At 40.5% G+C, this 20047-nt stretch overlaps 1 protein-coding gene across 3 annotated transcripts in view; it reads left to right on the top strand.

The window, feature by feature from the left end:
* The first annotated feature begins 37 nt into the window (after positions 1-37).
* The window catches only part of LOC307024707 (ribonuclease inhibitor-like), a 28275-nt gene continuing 8265 nt past the window's right edge, over positions 38-20047 (top strand). Inside the window, exons 1-5 of one of the 3 annotated variants that reach the window (XM_079659053.1) lie at positions 38-272; positions 3319-3486; positions 5171-5214; positions 10192-10219; positions 10346-10475. In XM_079659053.1, the coding sequence (XP_079515179.1) occupies positions 82-272; positions 3319-3486; positions 5171-5214; positions 10192-10205 (417 nt within the window). In that variant the 5' untranslated portion in view covers positions 38-81 and the 3' untranslated portion in view covers positions 10206-10219; positions 10346-10475. Of the gene's footprint in view, positions 273-3318; positions 3487-5170; positions 5215-10191; positions 10220-10345; positions 10476-20047 lie in introns of those variants that run through there. The other 2 variants (XM_079659055.1, XM_079659054.1) reach the window with 2 other exon arrangements.

Genomic DNA, 20047 nt, shown 5'->3' with positions numbered 1-20047 from the left:
TTTAAAACCCTGTTTAACTCTGATCAGATTATTAAACCTGGAGTTATTTCAAACAGGAACATTGTTTTCTAAAGTGACATCATGTTTTCTTTATTCAGACTGAGAGAATGCAGGTTGTCAGAGATCAGCTGTTCTGCTCTGATCGCAGCTCTGAAGTCCAACCCCTCTCATCTGAGAGATCTGGACCTGAGTGAGAACGTTCTGCAGGATTCAGGACTGGAGCTGCTGAGAGATCTTCTGGAGATTCCAGACTGCAGACTGGAGACTCTCAGGTCAGTTCACTGAATCTCCGTTACTGCTGGAGATCTCATGTTTCATTAGTTATTCAACCTGATTCTTCTACATCATTAACCTGTTAAGCCTGAGAGACCCCGGTACCGGGGCCCTCCCGCAACATCTTGCAAGAAACAGTGTCTGAGGGCATGTTCATTTAATAAACTATGAATGTTTTATATCCATGTAATGGGAAGAAACTCATCTAACTGATCATTTAAATTTTTTATTTAAAAAAACCAAAACACAATGCTAACGCTGAGCTGAGCCTCTGAATTAGCAACGAGTGAAACATGCTAACAGATTTACCACACCGAAGCTCACTCATAAAACCTTATTATTTATCCATTCTGCACATCCAACCCATCGATCTGATCGTGAGATGACACAGAATCGATGGGTACAGACATTATCACTCAATGATACGAACTTGCGACTTTATAAACAAAAACAGACATCAAAACATGTGGCGCTAGGTAGCTAAAAATGCTAACATGGCTTACCTGTGTCGTAGTCTGGTCAAAAGTGGTCTTCAATGGCATTACAACGATAAAAACGCTGCTGAAGTTAATCCATATGTTAATCCAATGTGTCTGTGTCCCTTTGAAAGGATTTCTGATAATCCATAAGCAATAAACCTGCTTTTCCATTTCCAGATGTCAGAGCAAGAGATAGGTTCGCTCTGATGCAAAACTGCATGCGCGAAGCCCCCACCTTTTTTGTTACCATGTGTGTGTGTGGGGAAATCCCCCTTCGATTCCATTGGCTCTAACGGTCAGAAAGAGATTTCATTCGCCAAAATCGACCAAGGGGCGCAAGAGGTATGGACAATCCACCCAAATGACCCCAGAAGTGTTTTTTTTTGTGCTGATTCTCTCTAAAAAGGTCAAATGTCACTTGTTTGGCATCAATCTTGATACAGGGTACTTATTATATGTGGTATTTTGGATTCATAAAGCTTTTAGTCTACCTTACCATCACCCAAGGGTAGTTTTCATTATAAGTAAAAAAAGAATTTTTGGACGGACACTATAATTTACAATTTTTGTCACACTCCCAGGTTTATGTCACGGTTTTAGTGTTGTCTGTCTGGTTATGGGTTTTGTAAGTCTGTTCATTCGGTGTTTTGTCTTCCTCCTTGTGTTTTGTCTGGTCCGCCTCCCTGTCGTTAGTTTCCCTGGTGTGTCTGATTGTCTCATTGTGTTCACCTGTTGCCCTTGTGTTTCTCCCTCCCCTGCCCAGCTGTGTCTTGTCCTTTTATTACCCTTCTGCAGGGACGTGCACAGACATTTGGAGGGGCTATTGCTCTAAACTGGAAAAAGGGCCTCCCCCCGAAAAAAAACATAACACCTTTTGAAAATTGTAACTTGTTTTTAATGTGAAAGAAACCAAAGGATTTTTACATCAACTAAATTGAACAGTAATTCACATCTCATAACAAAATAAGCTAAGGTGACTACTTGCATTCGGTGACTTGATTTAAAAAATGTTTTGCGGTCCATATCTCATTAAAATATCTTATGTTAGTAACTATTAAAGACAAAATGGGGACAATTCTGTTCTAATGTAGTTTGGCCATTGTAACTGCTGTGCAGTACAGATAAAATAGGGCCTCTAACTAATTACCTTAAATAAACTCACTAATTAATTAAACCAGTTCAATTCACATTATTCTTATTCTTATCATTCTTTATGAGCGCAGTGACGGTAAGGTATCTAATTACTTATTTATTTAGTATTCCATAACTTAATAAAAGAGATGGTCAAACTAAAGAGGTAGAGACATGGCAGAAATCCTACAATGAAGCGGGACATTGAACTGTTCACTCGTGAGAGGGCGATCAAGAAAAGAGAGCGAGCGGCCCCGTTGAGGGAGTTTACAGATGAAAAGACACACAATAACAACAAGTAGGCTATATTTAGGTGCTTTTTTGTAAATAACCGACGGTATCAAGAGGAAGTGAAGTCCCCTGGTTTGTCCCTTATACCCTAACTGCGCCATGAGACAACTCAAAATCAAGTTTCCAAAATCCGACACTGAGGTGGTCTTAACGCACCGGCAGATGACAGCGCTGACAAAATGTGTTTCCCGCAGCGAGACGCTACAATACTAATTGTGGGCTCATCATGTTGATTCGGCTACAACAGAAAAAATAAAAACAAACTCTCGCTCTCTCCAGAGGGGGAGGTCAGCCAAAAATGCCAAACGGGCCGTTGCCCGGGCAACATTAGCCCGTACCTGTGCACGTCCCTGCCCTTCTGTGTATTTAGTCTTCCCCTGTGTTCCATGTCGGTTCATTGTTTCCCCTCCATGTTTCCACGGTCCGTGTTCCTCAGCTTGTCACGCCAAGAGATTTTTGTATTTTGTGATCCTAGTCAAGTTTATTTAGTTCATAGTTTGCTTTGCTACGTTTTGCCTCTCAGGAGTGTTTTTTTGGATATTTTGGATACTGCCTTTTTGCCACAGCTTTTATGATTCAATAAAGCTCGCCTTTTGTTAAATTCTGCATTTGGGTCCTACCCTTTCCACGCATCCTGACAGTTTTTTACTATGTTCAATCTGAATTTTCTTTAAAATAAAAAACTTCTGTAAACTCACAGGTTTATCATTACTTTTAGAAAAAAGATTATTAATTGAACTCTTTTAGAAGGGAAGATATGGTCATTTGTTCTGGGAATGTCATTTTCGAGCCTGAGACCTGAAAAACAGGCTCAGGGCTAAACTGGTTAACTTACATCCATTAAGTTGTAAATGTTCTTTTATTCATATTTTCATTTGTAGATACTAAAGTAAGAACTGCAGAGAGAAATGTTGACTGATTCTTAAAGGAACTGTAGTAGATGTTAGTTGTTAAAAGTAAATCTATGTTTTTAATATTTAGTAAACCATAACGTCTGAATAAAGTTCATCTGAAGTAATATTAGATTTACAGGATAAAGTTGACTTTCTGAAGAAGACATGTTTTTTTCCCCATTCATTTCAATGTTGAGGAACACATCTGATTATAAACTGAATTTTATCCTGATCATGTTTTCTTTATTCAGACTGAGTCTCTGCAGTTTGTCAGAGATCAGCTGTTCTGCTCTGGCCTCAGCTCTGAAGTCCAACATCCATCTGAGAGAGCTGGACCTGAGTCTCAACGCTCTGCAGGATTCAGAGAAGCTGCTGAGAGATCTTCTGGAGAGTCCAGACTGCAGACTGGAGACTCTCTGGTCAGTAAGGGCTCTCTGCTGGTTCAGCATTATTTTATTAAACACAGGGAGGTGTTTCTCTCACTGGGGAAACAGATCAGTGATGTTACCCACTGACTGCAGGCTCCTTCATTCTTCCATCAACTATAGAAGGCCAGCTGGAAATGCAAAGCCACACTTTAGTATCAACTCTCTAACAGACATATGGGGTTTTACAGAAGAGTGGGAAAGGTAGTCTGTTCTTATGGGAGGTTTTTAGTTTCTAGCCCAGGGGTGTCCAAACTGCGGCCCGGGGGCATAATGCAGCCCTCAGCAAATTCTGAAAGTATAATGAAATACGGCCCACACATGAAACTTTTGCTTGTCTTATATTGTACTTCTTAAATATATATGTGCACATATATTACACAGTAGTATTCATGTGTTAATAAGCCCACTTTTAAAGTACATTCAGTCAATTAAAGCAGAAAACATTTCCTAACAAATCTAACTTGATAAGAAAAAAGCCCAATAACTTATTTTTTATAACAAGCGTGAAATAAACCCTTCATATTTCCTGTAATTATAATCAATCTGAAGCTCCTGCTTTAAGGAATGAGCTGCTAACAGAATAAAGTAAACCCTCTGGAGAGCTGAGAGCTGTTTTGCTTTTTAAAGCATCTTCAAGTAACAAGCATAATTAACTAGGGATATAACAATATATTGAATATCGCGATATTGCGGTAAATAAAGGTCTCAATGCCGTCGTGAGACTGACAAAATCTACCGCGATTTTTTTATAATTTTTTTTAAACCTTTATTCAACCAGATTCATTGATCTCTTTTTCAAGGGAGACCTGTCCAACATGGCAGCAAGTAGGTTACAACATGAACATAAAACACAAAAGGACATGGTATTTACAGGGCTACATGTACATACCTAGAGACATTGACAAGTACCAACAGTATATTTATATCTCGCCCTGTCAATAAGCTTCACCTTCTTGGCAACAACTGTATTGTTTTTGAAGTGGTGGAGAGACAATGCACAGTTTGACCCACTGCTGTCACCCATGGCCAAAGCATATCTCTCTGTCCCAGCAACGTCAGTACCAAGAGAGAGTTTTTTCCACAGCTGGGGATATTGTGAACGCCCAAACATCCCAGCTTCTACCTGGAAATGTGGACATGCTCATATTCCTAAAAGATAACCTTGATGATGCTGAGTGAGTGAGTGAGTTAGTGAGTTAGAGTTGAGTTACTTGAAAAACTAAAATGAAACTTGATTTATTCTATTGCAGGGTCTGATTATATTGTTGACACTTTAAAATACTACTATCCTACTAAAATGCTGTACAAATTGTACATATAAATATTGTACCGTGGACTTTTTATCATGATATTATCGTACCGTGAGTTTTTGGTATCGTTACATCCCTATAATTTACCTTCATTTGATTGAGTTTTCTGACTTATAACTTCACTTATGAGGTATATCTTTTTCTGTATGAGGCCCTCGTGAAAAAGGTTTTTGACCCCCCTGTTCTAGACCAATGACTGATTACTTCCTGTAATGCAGCTGAGAGCTGTGGCAGGCAGTCGTAGTGTTTGCAGAGAAGATATGATGGGATGTAAAGCATGAGATCAGGACTCTGAAGCTGACTCAAAGAACAAACACTTATTTTAAACTGGATCTAAAACTGTTGGGTTGTGTTCATCTCTACAGGATCAGAAATAATGAGACGTTCACAGCCAAGATCCAGAAGACCTGTGAGTACTGAAACCATATCCTCCATTCATCAAGATATTAAACTCTTTAATGGAGCATGACCTCAGAGGAAAACAACACTCTTTTTGTCTCTCTTCATAATTTAGTGGGATTGCTGACACAGCATTCCCACTATCTGTTATGCTACGCACAAAATTCTTTATTATTCCACCGGGTTATTTTGCGCCTCTTCTTCTCCCACATTGAACATCGCAGAAACTCCGTTCAAATATCAAAACGTTCAGCTCGGTCGGGAATCGATGGCATAACTTTCATAATTCCAGAGATACATCCCATAATTCATCACATGTTTAACATGGAAGTCAATGGAGAAACTCTTCAGACTTCAACAATCTTCATGCAACTTCAACTGCTAACTGCTCCTTCATACTTTCACTCAGAAACATTATTCCAACTTTAAAATGTTACACATCTTTCTGACATTATTCGTGTAACAAAACTTTTAAATCTGATTCTTACTTTTAGAGATATTAAACATTGTTCAGACCTTGGTAAAGAGGCCTTCTTCAGATTTTAGAGTGCGTGATGTCACAGCTATGGAGGACAGATTGAAATTCGCCTTCATATTTTCTTTTAAACCTGCCATAATTCCCAAACCCTACATTCCTGAGACATAATTTTTCATGACAAACGTAGGAAAACATCTCATAGCTTGAAAAAAAAAAAAATTAAGCAAAATAATTTTACAAAATGTCTCTTGAGGGGATGAAGTGACAAAGACTTTCAACATGTCTCCATTAAACCCCATTGTAAGTTCAGCCTCACCTTTCCCAACCACAGCAGCCGCACACCTTTAGTTAATCTGCTAAAAAGGCCACATTATTAACCCCAAAGTACACAAAAAGTACACTTCAGATGCTCAAGTTCCTTGACATGCTTCACGCTTTGAAATTTCACCGATATCTGTAACGGTTCTTCAACAAAATGTTCACATGTAAGAGGTTTATCTCTCATTCAGAATAATGAAAATGCTCTCCCCTCACTGATCACCATAGAAACCTTTGATCTCTGTGTCGTTAGCTCAAATATAAAAACCTGTGTCATGGAACACGATGATGTCATAACTCCAATTGACATAATTAGAGCAGCAGACTAATGACGTGGTCACTGAAGTTTAACAGACTGTCTCAGCCTATTCTTTCCCGTCTGATGGAGACTTCATCCTGACTTCAACATGTTCCACATATTTTAGACATTATTGGTGACGTATGCTTTCAGTTCTAAAGTTTTCAGTTAAAATATTCTGCTGCTTTTTTACATGCATTTAGACTTTTATTTTCTTGTTCTTATTTCACATTCAAGTCCCCTCTATTCATGAACCCTTTAAAGTACTCAGCCACACCACTTATATACTACGTGCGATTGTTGCTATGTGGGTTAATCTTACAAATACAAGGTTGCTTGTTGGATTCAAGCTCTTGTAGTCAATATGTCAAGGTATTTATCCCTAACATTTTATCAGCTAACCAATGACACAGACTCAGAGGATCTTTATAAATGTTTTAAGTATTGCACATCTTTAAACATGACTCTTATAAATCACTTTTAAAACCAGTGATGCACTACAGTGTCAGCTTTTCTAAAATAGAAACTTCAATGTTCACATCTTTCTAAATCAGGGGTGGGGAACCTCCGGCCCCCGGGCCGTATACGGTAAAGGTAATTTATAGAAATCGAGACTGCAAAAAAAATTAAACAAGTGAGTGCCTGTTTTTCCTGGCCAAGGTCAGGGTCCTTGAACACAACACGAGCCTAACGTGTCCTCACGTGGTATATGTCTCGTCTGACAGGGGTGCAGTTCTGACGGAGAGCACCAGAACGCCGCTCGAGGACTTCCAAAAATTGCAGTACCCATAAGGAGCTGTAGCCTACACATGCCGCAGTTTTTGCGTGGCTGTGCCTTTAGTTGAAAGACCAGTGGCGATCTGTCCATCTGTCATACTGATCATACCGTCAATAACTTTGTTGTTATTAGCATCTGGTTAGCTAGCTATAAGAAGCTTTTTCTACAACCAGTGAGGTAAAGGAACATCTTTATATGGTCATTATATGGACCCTCCAGAAAAACGCGGGCTAAAATCCTTGATTATGCGATTAAACATGCAGAGTTTTTATGTGATTTTATGCGGTGAAATTGCGGGAAGTTGCAAAATATGCGGAAAGTTGCGAAATATGCGGGGGAAAAGGATAACAATTTTTTGTCTGTCCTATTTATTCTCTCTCACACACAACCTGCCACTAACGTTAAACCCCTTTACTATTCAATTAAACACATTCAATGTTTATTTATTGTAAAAGCAATTGGGCTTTTTTAATCACACACACACACACACACACACACACACACACACACACACACACACACACACACACACACACACACACACACACACACACACACACACACACACACACACACACACACACACACACACACACACACACACACACACACACACACACACACACACACACACACACACACACACACACACACACACACACTTCTCCGCCTCATTCTGTTTTCATTTACTCGTTCGTTATCTGACCAGCTTCAATCTTGTAGGCTACTCACTTCGTTTCTTGTAGCCCTCGAAAGGGTTTTGGAGGTTGATCCCTCGGTGAACGTGAGTTGTTTGGCTTTCTTGTCCGCAGCAGCAGAAAGCATTTTCGAATGTTTGAATGAATCAAAGTGGGTCGTCACCGTCGATTTTCTCTTATGCTCCAACACACAGTTGCACGGGGTGCAGAATAGTTTCCCCCCACTTTTTGCCCGGTCTTTAGTAGAAATGTTCGTCGGTAAATGAGATGGATTAGATTTTTTCATCTTGGTGTTTTCTCTATCGTGTGAGCTCCACACGTTCACTCTATACAGTGTTGTTTACATTCTGTGATGCGCGAGCTGTTGACGTCACGTCAAGACGAGTTAAAAAAAGTTTTTCTCAACTTTGTGTGGAAAAATGCGGGGATTATGCGGCCTGTTGATAAATATGCGGCTTTTAAAAATCTGCGCCATTTTGCTGATTATGCGGTAAATTCTGCGATCGCGGAATCCCGTTTTTCTGGAGGGTCTAATTATAGTCATAACAATATAAGAGAATAAAGTAAACAGGTATAAAATACTATATGACAGTAAAAAAAAGTTGTTTTTAATAAACAAGAATACAGTTTGAAAGGGGAGTGATTTGTAAAATACCCATAGAGAAAAATAAATATGCTTACAGTTCTGTTTCATATGGATGTTGAGAGATTTATCCATAGATCTCTTAATGTTGCTCTCAAAGGGCACCAGATTGATGCTTTCAACTTCGACATTTAAAAAAAATCTTGCCGGGGGAGCATGCCCCCCGGACCCCTCTAGAGGAGGTTAGGTCTCCCACCACTCAAATCATGTTCACATGGATAGGGAACTAAATACAGTTGCACACATCTTGTGTCCATATCTTTCTGTTTTGGTGGTCATGATACAACCGTGCATGTGAATGCATGCGTGAGTCATGGTGAGATATTTGGATTAAGAGGTTGCTTTTTCTTTGCACAGCATGAAAGAAAGGCGAAATGAATGGGCTGTGATTTTAGTATTTTTAAGCAGAGGTCAATCATTTGTACGGCCCTTGGAGGATATTGTAAAAATTGAAATGGCCCTTGAGAGGAAAAAGGTTCCCCACCCCTGGCCTGTTCTAAATTATTCTACTTTTCAATGACCTACAAATAATCCTAATAATAATCCCATTTTCAATCTTCCAGCTGTTCATATTTTTTGGTCAATCAACAAACCTGTTACAAATGTGTTGTTCAACAAATTTGAGCCTTTGCCACATTTATTTGATCACCATGGAAACCTTTGATCTCAGGCCACGTTGTTAGCTCAAATATAAACACCTGTGAACACGATGATGTCATAACTCCAACTGACATGCTCAGAGCAGCAGACTTCAGATAATGGTTAACACAGCTCTACGCCAAATCTGAGATCTCACCATAGGCTGTTGCCATGGAAACGCATCCCTCACCATAAAACACGATGTCGCTCCAATGGACACGGTCCGGTCGTCCCACAATCTTCACCTGTATATCACCTCTCCATGCCTCAACAGCTCTACGTCAAATCTGACATCTCACCATGTGACGTTTCCATGGAAACGCATCCCTCGCCATAAAACACCATGTCGTAACGCCTATGAAAAGGGTCAAAACAGCACCACACTTCAGATAATGGTTAACGGTCCAGCCCTCAACAGCTCTACGTCAATTATGGGGTTTCATCATATGACGTTTCCATGGAAACGCATCCCTCGCCATAAAAGATGATGTCGCTATAACTCCTATGGAAAAAAAAGTGCTCAAACTTCACATGTGCGCTAACAGTCCAGCCGTGAAGACATCTACGGGACCGTTTTGAGATTTCTTCAAATGCCGTTGCCATGGCAACACAATGCTCGCCATGAAACACAGTTTTCTCATAACTTCAGTGAAAATGCTCCAAATGGCCCAAAACTTTACATGTTTGGTAACGATGCAGCCATCAACGCATCTAAGCGTATTATGTGGTGTCATCAAACGCCGTTGGCATGGCGACAGATCATTCGCCATCAAGTTAGTTCAAAAGTTTGCAGTTCAAATATTCTGCTGCTATTCCAAGCCTTTTTACTTTCTTTTCTTCTCTCATCACACATTCAAGCCCCCTGCGTTCATGTATCATTTCAATCTAAATTCTTCAATTTCTTCTTACACATTACATTTCAGCATAGCAGTTTAGTGTCAGCTTTTCAGCATAAAGCATTCCCACTAGCAATTTCTTCAGGAATTGCATTCTCTAGTTTTAGTTGTTTCTCTTTGCTTTATTATCATCATTATTCTCTCTCTCTCTCTCTCTCTCTCTCTCTCTCTCTCTCTCTCTCTCTCTCTCTCTCTCTCTCTCTCTCTCTCTCTCTCTCTCTCTCTCCTTCTTCTCTCAGGTGACAGGAAGTGAAGACACACAGAAAGGTGAGAGGTCGTACCGTGTGAAGTCTATTTATTGAGGTTTCAACACTTAATTAAAATGTAGTCATTGCTCAGTGTTTTTCTGGTGTTCCAGACAAATCTGCAAGCTCAGGTTTTATTTGTTCACAGTTTATTCATCACGGGGCGAGTTTGAGACGTAAAGAGGAGCGTGGAGGCATTTTGGAAAATAAAGAAGAAGGCTGCAGCGGATGAGAGACTTCCCGTTAGCTATCTTCAATATTAAACGAACAAAAAACAATCAATTGTACTTAAAGCTTTTCTTAAGAAGAAGGATGTGTTGCACATACACCTGCTACTACCTACCACCACACCCATCCCAGCACCAAAGAGGAGACTCCTTCGACCCCAGATCAGAGTCCTGCACGGGTCTGATTTTCAAGACCCGCTCCCGCCCCGCACCCGCGACGTGCAATACCGAACCCGCCCCGCTACCCACACATATTGCCAATTAGTTCCGCAACCCGACCCGACCCGTCGGCACAAGATCCGCAACCCGACCCGAACCCGCATATATATATAGGCCTATATACTGTATATATGAGCAGTGAAAGAATTTACAGAATTCACATGAGCACGATTAAAGGGAAATGGAGCTCCCGAGAGAGCGCTGCGCTGCCTTAAATACAAGCTGTAGGACTTTGAGGAGCTGTCCACTGTGTCCAGTAACACTTACTGAAAATAAACTATTCATTTGTTGCGTTTTCCATAAATGTTCAGCTGGACGATGTATTCGAGCTGCTTATGATGCAGAGAATCATGCAATTATGAATACACGCAGTTGCGTATTTGGCTCAAAAAGCGTGGGATGTTAATAATTAGGCTATATAATAATAATAATAATAATAATAATCAAGTAGCCTAACCTACGACGTTTAAAGTGATAATTGTTGGCCATTTCATATGTGAAATTTGGATAGTATACTTTAAAACGAAGGCAGCCTAATCCAGGAAATACAATGCCGTTCATTCCATTTAATTATATTCATGTAGACACATTAATTAGATGGTCCTCCGCCCCTCCCAGAAAACGTGACTTATTAAAAACGGAACGTTATCATATTGTTATGCAAAAATCACGTGCATTTATTTGGTTTAATGTTACAATCATTATGGCTGACGATTTAAAAACAAATTGAAGCCAACTGAAACCAGTGCAATTGCAACAAGGACATTTTTAAATTGTTTAGAACAGTCAAGCTGGCTAATGCCAAAACAACAGACATATAGTAGACCTAACACACTTTTTTTTAACAGACGTATAACCTTTTACAGAGTCTGTATTATTATATAATATATGAAATATATACGTACATATAAAACATATAAAACGTACATATAAAACAACATATATTCCATATAACACACTTTTTTTTTTAACACACTTTTACAGACAGGCTGGCTAACGCCATGTTCATCTCACAACTCAGTGTTTCTTTAGATTACTATGCAGAAAAAGAATGTCATCAACTGTCCCTGGTTTCAATTGGCTTCTCCTTTCTGAGACCACAAATCCAGCCGTGGAAAAATCTCGCTCACTCGCGGCGCTTGAAGCTGGAATGGAAAGAATCGAACGAGCAATGTGTGCCACATTTGGAAACCTGGTTGCATGCTCCTTCCACCAGCTGAGAACATCGAAATTCTCCTCCTTCGGTGACTTTAAGTCGATGTATGCGCTCACTTCATCCTGAGTGCACTCATCGCTGGAAGAGGAATCCTCGACGTCGGATAATCCCTCCGATTGTCTAGCTCTCTTCTCGGGCGGTGCTGAACTGACAGTGGCAACACGTTGTGTGGGCGATGCACGCCTCTCTTTTATGTCTAGAGAGGTGCGAATAGAGGGCGCAAGATTAAGCATATGCAATTTTATAAACTTTACAAATAGATTTCCTAATATTTTACATTTCATATTTTAAATGATGAAAACAGACAAGCAGGCGAATAAGCATATACAATACAGTAACAGTGGGCTATACTGTAACGTTAGGATAGTAACTTTTTTCCAATCCTACCTCAATTTAATTTTAATACAGTATGAAATAAACTATGAAATCACTTTTTTCTTTTTTCCTTCGGCCTTACCGTTCACAAGGCGCCGCACTTCGTTGTGCACTGTTTCCATCGAATGTTCCTCCACAAGCAGCTTCAGACTTTTCAGCTTTGGGTGCAAAAACTTGGCCAGTTTGTGCAGGAGGTGTATCTCGTACTTTTCAACCAGAATTGTGAGACATTTTACCTTTAGAGAGGAGAATGTCAGGTTGTCAGTGGAGGATGGTTGCAGGTGGCGTTTGAGGCGATCAAGCCACACAGCGGTGAGGTGAAGGGTTGGAGTTTTGGATGCCTCCAGTGCCTTAGTAGCCTCCTTGAATCTCTGAAGAAACATCACCATTGCATTCAAAGTGTCTTCGCTCAAGTCGTTCAGACGACCCTCTTCCCCCCTTTCCAACAGCAGTGCACGAACGTCCTCATATTGACAGCTGATCGACTCGAGCATTGTGTGGACTGAGTTCCAGCGTGTTTCCACTGATGCTTTTAACGTCTTTTTAAGGCGATTCTGGAGACTCGTTTGCTTAAAGTAAGTTACGAGTGACTTTGCCCCCGTGACAAGCGTAGTCACTTCCTCTCCGAACGCATCTTCTTGGCTTGGTTTCCCGATCGTAGTGTAAAGCACGGTGTTAAGGATGTATGCAGCACAGCTCAGTCTTGTGACGGAGCCAAGGGCTGCCACTATGTTTGAACCCCTATCTGTTACATACACCAGTTTGGTGAAGAAATCCTCAATGCTGTATCTCCGCAGGGCTTGGATTATTGCTGGTTTGATATTATCAGACGTTTTACGCAAGGTGCTATCCCATTCCGACGTAGAAAGCACCCTTTCGACTAGCTCCCACTTGCTATTGATGTAATGTATTGTGTGACAAAGGTAGCTTATTTTCCGATAATCATCGGTCCACATGTCTAAAGTGACTGCTCCATTGTACTCACTCATCTGTTCTCTCAGCTCAGGAATTATGCTTTGGCGTATGTCTTCTGCATATTTTGTCACTCTGTGAGATATTGTTGTCGGATCTGGTAACAGCTGCATTGCATCGACACGACCAGCCCGCGCACCAATGTCAATCAATCCCTGTGCTAATCCAGTGAAACCATCGCCACACACCGTTTCGAATGATCTAACATCACTGCAGACAAATTGTACTGCTAATTTGGACACCGTCTCCTTGTCTTCCCTTTTGGGTGCTTTAAGATCACGGTTATTGGTGAAGTATTGATTGATTGGTCTTGTACCTGTGGCATTGGCAGCGCAGCTCGACTCCATATGTTTTTTCAATGATGAAGTACCTAGCTTGCGGCTATCATAGGCCAACACTTTTTTGCACTTCTTGCAAGCAGCGAACCCAGCGACCTGGTTGTGTTCTCCATCTAGGATGAGTCCAAAAGCCTCCCAGACAATGGATTTTTCTCTTGATGAAGAGTTTTCGGCAATACTGTATTCTCCGCTGAAGAGCTTCGCCTTCACCGGCTCAGTCATTTTGAATGTGGCGCGCTCAGCAGCAGATTGGCGGCGCATATGTTATGATGATGCGCGGGCCCGCGGGGGAAAGGTCAAAGGGTTTAAACATTACATTAAATTATCATTTTTATATTTTTCTTATGCAACACCCGCGATCCGACCCGCATCTTCTTTGTTTTACCCGGACCCGAACCCGAATATTTTTTGTTGAAAGAATACCACCCGCGATTCACTGTTTTCGCGGGTCACCCGTCGGGTACCCGCGGGTACCCGACCCGATGCAGGACTCTGCCCCAGATACCCAAACTCACTCTTCTTCAGGTTAGCTTCGATCCCCGCCTTTACCTGCCCCAACATCTCACTTTGAACGATGTAGTCATCCGGATATCTGCATACTGAGAGTGGGACGCAGGACCCGGTCATTGGCTCCTGAATGGGGGGGCCCTTGGAGTGTCCAACCTAATGATGATAATAATAATAATAATAATAATAATAATGCATTTTATTTGTAAAGCATCTTTCATTGCTAAAAGTAATCTTAAAGTGCTACAAGGGGCATAATATATATATATTTGTTTAAAGAAACACAAGTTTAATAAAAGGCTTTAAAAAAAAGAAATGTTTTTAGGCCTTTCTTAAAGGAGTCAGTGGTCTGTGGAGTCCTCATAATTTGCTTCAGATATAACTCATAGCAATATTGTAACCATTAAGAAAAGCCAACTGCATTAAAAACCCAGTTAACAAACGCTAGGTAAAGTATTTTTCCTTCAGTAATGAAGATGTAATTCTAATGTAGACACACCTGGGGTCGCTGTTCAGTCTGTTACGCTGAGCCATGTCTGGAACGTAAAAGGGACGAAGAAGACAAAGTGAACTGAAGTACTTCCGGTTCAACATGAAAACATTCCAAGTTAAACATGCAAAAACAAATCGCTAAATAAAAAGATAAAACACTGGCATGTAATTTACGTTAGAATAAATAGAATGGTTTTGAATAATAGATGAGTAAAATCTACGTCACTTTACAGCCCCGCCCACTTTTTGGGAAACCAACGCTGTCATTTGAACGGCGATCAAGCCTGGAGGCACAGAGATCTTCTGTTACTGTCCTTTCTTCTTAGAGGAAGTACAGAAACACGTAACTCTGGATTTGTTTTAATGTTTGAGGTGCAATAAACGACACAGCAGCTTGTTGGCATGTTAAAACTATTATTTTCTGCCTCGCTCATGAGAGTAACTCCTGGCGAAATTACAGCCTCGCCTACTGATTTTAATTGTGTGCTCTAAAATGATATTTATAAATGACTATTAGCATTATTATAAGCAAGACAATAAATGGCAAAGATATGTAGAAAATAAACGTATTTGAGATACGTTCATAACGAACGTAACGTGGGAGAAAATACGTTTCTAGCTAAACGTAATTGAGAATGCAGTTTATTTCTGTGTATCAAAACGCATTGTAATGGCCAAACTAACCTTAAAATAGGCATTTTCCAGCGAGAATAAAACGAAGGTCGGCCATGTTTTTTTTCCTGCTGAGAGAAAGTTGAAGATCACGTGACATAGACATAGACAGCCATTGGAAATTAATGGTGAAATCTTAGAATTTCAGAGGCATTTTTGTAGAAATACTACGTCCCAAGTTGTGGACCAACGTAGTTATTACATGTTTAGATGTGAGACTGGGTTGGAGAGGCCCCTGAGGGAGAGGCCCCTGAGATAGAAGCCCCTGAGGGAGAGGCCCCTGAGGGAGAGGAGCCTGAGGTGACTTTCCACAATTTTGCATTCTTACACACACACACACACACACACACACACACACACAAGTGCTCTGATACTTAACACAATCAGACTAGATATATATATATATATATATATATCCCCCCCCCCCTCTCTCTGGTCGCTGAAATGGGGAATTGAAATTACGGGCCAAAAGTTTTATTTACAAGTATTAAAAGTAAGCATAGGACAACAAACCAACTGAGACCCGTCTGTCCGCCGCATCTACGCACTGTACCACACACACACACACCTACACACTGTGGTATAGTGTGTAGGTGTGTGTGTGGTACAGTCTGTACCACACACACAGCTCCTAAAGCATAATCAGGCTACAGCCGTTGTGTATTTTATTATGTGAAACACTAAATGGTCTTAGAAAAATATCGACTCTTTGTTTGTAGATATCTACTAAACTACAGCATACAAATACAGCAAGTAATGTAGGCCTGTTATACTGAGTGATATATATTATACACACTGCTCTGCTTTCTGCACGGACCTCAAAGCTGTTCTCACTGTAAACATTGCGTTGCGATGAAAGCAGTTACTAAAATAATATCCAGAGGATGCATGCAGAGCTGTCATTGGCTGAGATAAGTCCGGCCGTGTGTCAAGCCTCCACCGTTCCCGGAAATGCATCCGTGGAGGAGCCGTGGAGGACCCATCAATATCTCCTCGGTTAGAGCTCCTCCAGAGAGCCTCATCGATGCTCGATGTGCATTTAGAGAAATGAAATGTCCTTCAAAATGGCGCGCTGAAATCCATTTCAGGGTCACTACCGGAGGACCGAGGAGTCGAGGAGGGGAAATTAGAGTATTGAGAAACCTCAAGGGAGAAGAGAGAAAACACAGGAGGGAAGGAAAACCACACAAGTACAGCCTGCCTGGCACGTAACACCCCCACACATATAAATCCAAACAGTATGTTTGGACCCGACAATAAATATTTTCTATTTACATAGCACAAGACAGTGCATCGGCAAGAACAGTGACAGCATTAACTTTGCGAAAGTCAGTGTAGAATCTGGGACTTCCATCTGACTTTGTGTCTAGTACACAAGGGGAACTCCAGGGACTGGAACTAGGCCTTGCAAATCCGTTTTTAAGAAGACACTCAACGTCCCTTTTCATAACCTCTCTCTTAACTGGGTTAAACCTGTACGCAAGCTGTTTGATGGGCGAAGGGTTGGTCAAGACCACATCATGAGCTAGGACAGAAGTTGGCAAGGGAGTGTCATTAAAAAGACATGCAAAGTCAAATATCAGTTTCTTTATATCACTTCCTTGGTTATCTGGAAGATGAGACAAGTAATTGGGCAAATCAGCCAATACCTCAGTATTGCTTAGTCTTGCCCCCGTGGTGTTGCACTGCGCATCACCAACTCATCCTCATCCTCATTTGAGCTCACCCTCGAAACTGAAGCCATAGGAGAGACGGTTGTCTCCACCTGGTGAGTTTTGGAAAACTCACTTTGGTCATCCCTGGTGCAGTACTTCTTCAGCATGTTGATATGACACACTCTGGTAGGACGTCTGCGGTCAGGTGTTAGCTCGTCAATGAACGAGCGGGGAGCATGTTGTTTCTTCAACCCGGTATCACGGCAAGACATGAACATGTGACGATTTACCATGCTGGGAGACGTGAAGATGTCACGATTTCGTCCCTTCAAACGTGACAGTTACACGGTATTGTTAACTCATGTTAACCAGCGGAGAAATAACCGGAAATGCCAAGCAAATGCTACCCCGACGTAATGATTTATTTTGTAATAGTCACACTCGATTACGCCGATTTTCTTGTTGCCCCAGCTGGTCGACACCTCTTTTAGCAGAAACAAAGGCTACATTAATGTATTAAATCGATGTTAATCCATGCGTGTGGATGTGGAATTAACGGACGTGACGTTGTGCGATTGAGTTGCCAGGCAACAGCTTCGGTTCATGTTCATTTACAAACTCTTCAACTACAACCGTAGTTATATTTAAAAACATATTAGAAGGCCTCATGAAATACTTTAATGCAAATTAAAATGTAAATGTGAAGGAATGTGTGTATAACAAAAATACATCGGTCATAAACGAAACCGGAAACAGACGTAGGCATGATCCTCAGCTCGATGATTGGATGGTTTAGCCGCAATGCATGCTGGGATTTGGTGTTTATGTGATGTGAAATCTGAAAACGTTTTTTAAAAATAAAATACATTATTCTGAGTGTGCTTGCTTTTCTCTTTGAAAGTCATCACATAACGGCATTGTAATACACAGTTCGGCTGCATTAAATATTACATATCTGCTGTAGTTCTCTATTTATAGAGCCCTGCTGAGAAGACTTCTAGACAAACAGGAAGAACTGCCGCCAAAACTGAAAACGTGACGTGGATCATAAATATATAAGCAATTAAACATCTTACATTTCTTTTCACACAATACGTCTCTTGGCAATATCAACACTAATTCGGCTGACTTTTATATTTGATCCAATTGGTAGATAGGCTGTATTTACACCATAAAGGTGCAGAGCTGATAGAAAGGGACACCTGGTGGTTGAACGTTATTGAATTTTATTATTAGATATTAATAGGATCCCTATAAAGTATATTCATTACTCGTTATTCTCTAATAGTTAATTAAAGACTGTATATAATGACTAGTTTGCACATCCCTTTCAAGATTTTCTAAGCTAAGGTTTGACATATCACATTATACACAACTACGGTGTAGTTATGCAATGAATGAAAAACTTGGGTCGCAGGTTCCTCAACAGTGCATTACAAGACATCTATCAATATGAGTGTATACCTCCACCATTAAACTGTCATTCTGCACATTTCTTATACTATCTACATACATCTTATAAGACATATGTATAATATCAGTTTAATAATAAACAAATAAGTGCTTGAACATAGTTAACATTGCAGGAAAGCAATATATTAGACGTTAAGTACTTCTTCAGGCTTAATATTTATCTGTAGATACAAATGTCACTGTGTGCTGTGTGCTCTGCATGTGTGACCATTAAAGAGGGTTTCATCCCTCCATATTCTTCTTCTATACCCCCACAGCTTTTTTCTTATTCAAAAGAAGACCTTAACCTAAAGTGCTCTTTAATGTTTAAATTAAGCTTTATTAGTTTGTCTGTTTTGTACGTCCTATTAATATCTAATAATAAAATACAATTCAATAACGTGCTTTAACCACCAGGTGTCCCATTCTATCAGCTCTGCACCGTTATGGTGTAAAGACAGCCTATCTACCGATTGGATCAAATATAAAAGTCAGCCGAATTAGTGTTGATAATGCAAAGAGACGTATAGTGTGAAAAGAAATGTAAGAAGTTGTTTAATTGCTTATATGTTTATGATCCACGTCACGTTTTCAGTTTTGGCGGCAGTTCTTCCTGTTTTCTAGAAGTCTTCTCAGCAGGGCTCTATAAATAGAGAACTACGGCAGATATGTAATATTTAATGCAGCCGAACCGTGTATTACAATGCCGTTATGTGATGACCTCCAAAGAGAAAAGCAAGCACACACGGAATAAAGTATTATTTTATTTGTTTAAAACGTTCAGATTTCACATCACTTAAAATCCAAATCCCAGCTTGCATTGCGGTTAAACCATCCAATCATCGAGCTGAGAATCTTGCCTAGTCTGTTTCCGGTTTCGTTTATGACAGATGTATTTTGTTATACACACATTCCTTCACATTTACATTTGCATTAAAGTATTTCGTGAGGCCTTCCAACATGTTTTTAAATATAATAGTTGGAGAGTTTGTAAATTAACATGAACCGGAGCTGTTGGCTGGCAACTCAATCGCACAACGTCACGTCCGTTAATTCCACATCCACACGCATGGATTAACATCGATTTAATACATTAATGTAGCCTTTGTTTCTGCTAAAAGAGGTGTCGACCAGCTGGGGCAACAAGAAAATCTGCGTAATCGAGTGTGACTATTACAAATAAATCATTATATTATTGACAATAACAACCGACCGTCGGGGCAGCATTTGCTTGGCATTTCCGGTTATTTCTCCACTGGTTAACATGGATTAACAATACCGTGTAGCTGTCACGTTTGAAGGGACGAAATCGTGACATCTTCACGTCTCCCAGCATGGTAAATCGTCACATGTTCATGTCTTGCCGTGATATCGGGTTGTGTTTCTTACACGACCACTAGAGCACCTCTAGTGGTCGTGTAAGAAACACACTTTAAAACGTGTCTCTGGGTCGTAATAAGGGCATGAACAATCGGCCTACTGTATATGGTGGTGTTTTATAGGAGGACAGGCTGAAGCATTCCGGTGGCTTACCAACATGACTGTTTGGTGCTGAGATGTCTCTGGAGATGCGCTGGTTTCATCGAGCTGTTGGCTAGTTTCTCCCCACAGAAAAAACACAATGCCTGTTTGCCGTTTGTTGACGTGAATCCCATCAAAGCATACGCATCCTGATATTGACGGCATTTTTTTGGCTCAATTTTGGCTCTTTTTTTCTCCGTTGTC

Source organism: Notothenia rossii (assembly GCF_949606895.1).
Source record: "Notothenia rossii genome assembly, chromosome: 11".
In the NCBI taxonomy this organism is placed as follows: Eukaryota; Metazoa; Chordata; class Actinopteri; order Perciformes; family Nototheniidae; genus Notothenia; species Notothenia rossii.
Note: the sequence above shows the minus strand (reverse complement) of the source record. Positions and strands in the feature narration are given on the sequence as shown.